Genomic DNA, 7,057 nt, shown 5'->3' on the forward strand with positions numbered 1-7,057 from the left:
TCTTCTGACCTCTGCAGCATTGCACAACATGGGCGCACTCACATACATGCAGGCTATACACTCATACAAATCAAAATAATGAAATATTTTTAAAAGAAACCAAATAATAGATAAATAAATTTCCTGTGTGTTTCTGCTTAGAGCTCCCACCCCCACCTCTCTGTTTTTCTGAGACGGGGTCTCCCTATGGCCCCAGATGGCTTGGAACTCACTATGTAGAAGAGGCTGCCTTCAGTCTCACAGAGATCTAGCTGTCTCTGCCTCCTGAGTGCTGGGATTAAAGCCATGCACCACCAGGTCCGGTCTTCAGAGGTTTCTTATTTAACGTGCGTTGCTGACTCACTGGCACTGAACCTGCAGCCCACACACTCTGCATCCATCCTGAGCAAAGCCTCACTAGCACAGACCTTGCTCTGAGGCCCACCACAGCCTTTCTGTGCTCAGTGCACTAGAGAGCTCTCCAGCCACATTCCAGGCCATTTCACATTATTTCTTGGTGTGTTTGTTTATTTATTATTTTTACTAAGTTAATTTTTTGACAATCTCATGCATGGATGTAATGCATTCTGGTTACTCACCGCCCCCACCATCTCCTCTCACCTTCACACCCCTGTGGACCACCATCCCCACCAGTCCCTTTCCCAAATTCATGACTTTTGGGTTTGTTGTGGAACTAATTTAGTTTAACCTGGGTCAGCTGTGTGACCACTGGATTGGGACGGTCCATGCAGCCTGGTGGAGTCACCAGTGGGTGTACAACTGAAGGCAATGACTCTCCCTTTCCCTTTAGCTGTCTGTAGCAAACGGCTCAGCATCAAGGAGTAGGGTCCCCTAAGCCCCTCCTTGGTCTTGCCTGGCTGTTGATGGCCCTGTGAGGTCATCCCTAGTTGTTGGGAGCTCATGATTGCAATGACTGTGTGTTACACAAAGGTCACATTTCCCAGCCCTTCTTGTCCATATTTCCAGGTCTTACAGTCTCCCTATCTGGTTTGGGGCTGAGCCTTCAGTGGTCGCTTACTCCAAGCACCTTATGCAGCCATGAGTCGCTATGTTCACCACAGTTCACTGGAAAGAGAGGCGTCTCTCATCAAGGCTGAGAGTGGGGACTGACAATGGGCATATACATATTTAGAAGGCAGTTCAATGTTATGGCCATTAAGCTAACCCACAGATTGGTGTTGCTCCCTAGGGCCTATGACCTCACCAGCCATGGACCTTTAAGCAGATCTACAGTGCTAGTTATGTATCCCCGCCTATGGAGTGGGCTGCAAATCCCATTAGGAAATGGTTACCTCAAAACACTTGTGCGACTACTGTACACATGGGTGCATCTTGATTGTTAGATTGATACTATTTGTAGTGCTCACAGCTGGGTTAAGACAATTGTACCTTTTCTCCCCTAGAAACTGGCATAGCACCTTTCAACACTATGAAAGGCAATTATCTTTATTTCTAGTTCTGTGTCTCTCTGGCCAGCAGGGAGGAGGCTTCCAACTCAGTTCCTACTTGACTTCTCTATATCATGCAACCAAAGTGTGTGGAATCTTCAACAATAGAGTCCCATAATCTAGTTCTATTGTCCAACCAAAAAACATGACAAAAACCTGTATTTGGGGGAGGGGAGGGCCGTTCTGTCAATTTCATGTTTGCATTACTCCTGATCTGTTGGGATTATAAAATACAAGACAATTATCTTTACCTCTGTATTCTCTCTCTCTCTCTCTCTCTCTCTCTCTCTCTCATCATCATCATCATCATCATCATCTGTGACTGTCTCCATCTGTAACTCCTCTATGTGCAAAGGTAAGGCATGTAAGGATTCACCATAGATTTCTACATTTGAGGCCAGGAAAGACTAGCAGTGTAATGTTTGAGATAGAGGCCATTATTTTTTTATCATCCTTTTCATTTCCTAAAATACAGATAGATCATGTTCATAATTTGATAAATATAAAAAGAAATTAAAAGAAGGTAATAGCTTACATGGCCCTCAACTAGTGTGGGGCAGTATTAGGGATGTGCAGCATCACAGGGAAATTTGCTGGTGAGTTTTGGGAAAGAGACTGGGGATTCATGGTGAAATGCCTGGGGGAGTGCAGAGTGTTTTCCCTAAGGGGCAGAATGGAAGGATTCCTGTGGCTCTTGTCATTTCTGCTCCTGTTTTGGTCAAGCCAACAGTACAGGAACTCTTTAAAAACAGGAAGACAAGAGCCTCATTTGGCAGCTTTGTCTTGTTCTTTGAGACTGCTCCTCATTGAACTGTAATTGGTTCTCAGGGGTCTCCTGGTCCCCTTCCAGCCTTCCCTTGTGATATAAGGGCCCACTGTAAAAGGGCGGAATGGCATAGAACTAGAAGAGGGCGTGGAGGCTGGAGAGAATGACTCAGGTGGAGAATGGCAAGGCTAATATTTCTAATCAAGACCCTGTATTATTTCACATTGAGTTCAAAGAAGGACATCCCACCACTCCGAGCCTTCAGCAAACCTTAGCACATGTTCAGTTTTGTCTTTAGAGAGCAGGACTGTTAATGTCAGGTGAGCTTCCTGTTTGTGCATAAATTTTTACGATTAGTTCATAGGTCCTTTTAAAAAGCTAAAGTATTGGTTTGGACAGCCATTTCTCCTCTAATTTCAATTAACCTAGAGAGCCCAAAAGTCTCCTTTTGACTGGTATTTCAGGAAGCGCCCCCATCCTTCAGGACTCTAATGTTGCTGTTCTCTTCCTCAGATCTTTAACTCCTTCTCCCTTCATGCCTGGCTATTTAGAGAGAGGGGCCAGATCCCCAGGCTCTCCAGGCTCTGGTTAATGTGCTGCATGCACACTTTCACACTGACATTCTTGAGTTTGTGTTTGTCCTCCTCACAGCATGGAAACACTGAGATATAATTAAGATTATATGATTTCTTCCAAAGACACACACACACACACACACACACACACACACACACACTTGTCTTTATTTTGTGATAATGGCAAAAATATTTGAAGAGTTAACTGATTAAAAACCAATCTAAATTAAATTTTGTTGCTTATTGTTTACAAAAATAATATAGTTATCAGATAGTGCAAAGTATATAAGAAAATAAAATCTTGCTTCTTAAAGATAAATTAGAAATTACAGGCAGTGTGCAGTCTCTAATCCCTCTTCTTGGAATGGGTTTGAATTGCTTTGACAGAAGAGGTGGTGACTTTAACTGAGGACTCTAAGCATGTCAGATTCTGGGTTGGACGAGAGCTTTGGCTCTAACCTAAAGTTGTTTGTGAGTCTGTGTTCTTTAGACAATAGACATATATTTGTCAGTATTTTCATTTTCTGGCTAGTTAATATGAAGAAATTCATCTTCATTGCAAACTTATTCTGCCGTTTTCTGTAGATTCCAACTTCAAATTCAGCTATCATCCTTGGAGTTTCGCAACTGTAAACCCAGCAGTATCCGCTAGTCTGGAACCTGTTTCACCCACCCTGCTGCTGCTGTGTGTGTTCTCATTTTTTTTCTATAGCCTTCACATCGCACAACCTTTTTTCTTCCTCTTTCTCCTACTTCTCACTCTTTGAATAACAGTTTTAGAAATGTCTGAAAATGTTAGATGAACTTTCTTATGTGAAAATAACTGTCATATGGGGAACACACACACACACACACACACACACACACTAGCGATACAAGTATAAACAGAAAAGAGAAGTTTTCTTTTGTTTGTGGTTGACTAGCTTACATGAGTGTAGTTTGTTTGTGGTTGACTCGCTTACATGAGTGTAGTTTGTACCATCTTGACCCCATTCGGAAGGTGTTTTTCTACCATAATCATCACATAGTATTTGTACATCACTTTCTGCTTTCATGGTCATTAAAGCTGGCACTTTCCCTGGACAAATCAAACTTTCTGCTTTCATGGTCATTAAAGCTGGCACTTTCCCTGGATAAATCAGCATTCAGTATTTGTTCCTTGGAACAATCAAGGTAAGTGGCTGGGGATGTGCAACTGGTGCATTTTACACATTGGACAAGGGCTGCTACTGTCTTCAGGAAGCTTCCCTGAACTGGATTCCCACACCCACAACCTGATTCTGGGTTTCTTTTTCTTTCCCAAGCCTCTCCATCCCTGTGTTTTTATCACATTTTAACTCAGAGTTATTGACTAAGCACCAACCTATACTTCTAGGTGGTTATTTTAATAAGATTCTAAAAACTGGACACTGGATGGCTACCCAGTGGGGCATGATGCTCACATGGGAGTGGGATAGTGATAAAGGAACAGATAGAACTTGTTGAGGATATTGATGCCATTTCAGAGAATGCAGGATGGGGAGAAAGAGGCTATTGTAAGGATGGCTAAGAGACAGTGACCTGGGATTCCAGCAGGTTTTCAATTCACTGCCAGAGTGTTGGCTGTGGCTGTGGAGGCCGAAAGTTTGTTGTTGAAGGACACATCTAGCAGGCATTTGGAGGACATTTCATGGTGCACTTGAAAGAAACTGATAGATTATACAGATCAGGGTGTTGGAACAGTGTGACATAAACAACAGATGGGATTAGTGTGTTAAAGGATTGGAAGCATTAGAGGTGTAAGCACAATCAAAAAGTTCAGGGAGAAAGAGAGCTGAGAAGCAATGATTTAAAAATGAGCATGGCAAATACAGACTAGTTTAAGCTAGTCTCATTTGGAACCTTCTCTGTTGTCTTTCATGTTTTAGCCTCATCAACCTTAGGATTGCTCTCTAAGACAGAGACACACTAAAATTTCTCCACTCACTGCCAAGCAGAATACTCGCTAACTCATGGAACGTGTCTCCACAGGCAGCCAAACCGTCACACTGTTTGTGCTCCTGGGTTTCCATGATGTCCCTGAGTTGCACCTCCTGCTCCTTTCTGTGCTCACCGCTGTCTATGCCTCTACCATAACTGGAAACACCTTCATCGTGGTGGTGGTGCTCAACTCCCACAGGCTTCACATGCCCATGTATTTCTTTCTGGCCAATCTGTCTGTCATGGAGATCCTCTACGCTTCCACAGCAATCCCCAAAATGCTGGAAGGCTTCCTACAGGAGGCTGCCATCTCTGTGGCTGGCTGCCTGGTCCAGTTCTTCATCTTTGGCTCTCTAGCCACAGATGAGTGTTTCCTTCTGGCTGTGATGGCCTATGATCGCTACCTGGCCATTTGTCAGCCCCTGAGGTATCCATTCCTGATGGGGCCTCGGTGGTACCTGGGGCTGATGCTCACAGCCTGGCTGTCTGGCTTTATGGTAGATGGACTCATTGTTGTTCTGATGTCCCAGGTGATGTTCTGTGGCCCCAACCACATTGATCGCTTTTACTGCGACTTCTCCCCTTTGATGGGCTGGGCCTGGCTTGCTCAGATACTGGAGTGGCCCAGATGACGACATTTACTCTTTCTGTGGTCTTCATCACTGTCCCCTTTGGACTGGTTCTGGTCACCTATTCTCGGAATGGGGTTGTGCTGAGAGTCCCCTCTGGGGCCAGCAGGACAAAGGCTTTCTCCACATGTTCCTCTCACCTGGTGGTGGTGTCCACATTCTACGCAAGCCTCAGGGCCTTGTACATTGCACCCTCTGCTATCCACTCCCAGCTCCTCCCCAAGGTCTTTGCCCTGCTCTACACAGTAGTCACCCTGATCTTCAACCCTGTTGTCTATACCCTGAGGAACCAAGAAGTTCTTCAGGCACTAAGAAGGCTTCTCTGCTGCAAACCAATTGAGGTGTGATGGGGGCCAGGGAGCGGGGAGGGTTTCTTTTGTGTTTACAACATCTCCACTGAGCGGTCTCCCACTATGGGCAGGAGTTGAGGAACTTTGTAGGTTTTCAGCATTCCCGTTGGCTCTTCTGGGTTATGCTCAGATGGAAGACTGTAGTCCGTCAATTTTCAAGTATTAGTTTAAAAATTATGTGACCTTATGTGAGTTCTTTACTGAACATACCATAAAACCTTTATTTGATCATCATACACTGCAGACATGTACTGAATTATCACAGTGCAGTCCATCACGATGAACAACACTGCTACTAATTAATGAAAAAGAAATTACAAAAACAAAAGAGTAATGCTGAAACAAATCTAGAAATAAAACTCATTTACATTATTGAAGCATGACATTTTATAAATAAAATCATTTTAATTTACTCAACAAATAAAAACAACACAGCTGGTTTAAGAAAGTCACTCAAACATTTGACAAGTCCCAGACTATGAATCTCTGTGAATTTCCACGTGGTTAGAATACAGTATGACATTTGAAACTTTCGTGTGTGTGTGTGTGTGTGTGTGTGTGTGTGTGCGTGTGCATGTGCGTGCATGTGCACATGCATATGTATGCTAAAAAAATGGATAATGGAGTTTTCAATCTGTTTTTCAAAAAAATAATGTGCAGTAGATAACCCCCATTACAATGACAAACAAACAAAATGTTAAGGAGTGCTGCAATGTATCTGTCAGTAAAACATGGACATATTATGTTCCCTCCGTCCTGACTACTGCTATCGATTGTCAGCCTCACTAGTCTCCTGACCTTGTCCTTGCTATTTGATCTCTGTAAACTTCACAATTCCCTATGCTTGGGTTCACTTTGACAAGCTTTTGCTCAGTGGTTTCCAGTGTCAGTTGAAGGATGAATATTTAGAGAAAGAAAGATTTGAATTCACTAGATCTCAGGGGACCGAAGAGCCTGTATCTAAGGCCAATGAGGATGTTGAATTGCATTATATGGTTATAATTTTGTGAGAAATAACTGCTGGTCATATGCTGTGAATAATGTTTAAAATTGAAGAAAAGATAAGTTCTAGATGACCCAGAAGAGTCTAAACCAAGACATAGGTCAGACAAAGAAGCTAAAAAGAGAACCTCTGGGAGGTTCAGTCATGCCCTTGCTAAGGCAAAGCTGCTTCTGATCCCTGTGTTGAGCTCTTCTCCTGAATGGAATTAATCACCATTAATCAGTTACAGGTGATTGTGAAGCGCTGCATGGGTGCTAAGAACTAAACTCAGGTACTTTGCAAAAATACCAAATGTTCCTAGTTGCTGATTCATCTCTCCAGCCCCAG

The 7,057-nt window shown here is 43.3% G+C and overlaps 1 protein-coding gene across 1 annotated transcript; it reads left to right on the forward strand.

Moving 5' to 3' along the window:
* Positions 1 to 4,780: 4,780 nt before the first annotated feature.
* LOC103732015 (olfactory receptor 11A1-like) lies at positions 4,781 to 5,724 on the forward strand. The gene is given in 2 exon segments (XM_008830537.1): positions 4,781 to 5,338; positions 5,341 to 5,724. Coding segments are annotated over 2 exon segments (942 nt in total).
* The last annotated feature ends 1,333 nt before the right edge of the window (positions 5,725 to 7,057 follow it).

This window comes from Nannospalax galili, unplaced genomic scaffold (assembly GCF_000622305.1).
Source record: "Nannospalax galili isolate Female #2095 unplaced genomic scaffold, S.galili_v1.0 scaffold1995, whole genome shotgun sequence".
Lineage (NCBI taxonomy): Eukaryota > Metazoa > Chordata > Mammalia > Rodentia > Spalacidae > Nannospalax > Nannospalax galili.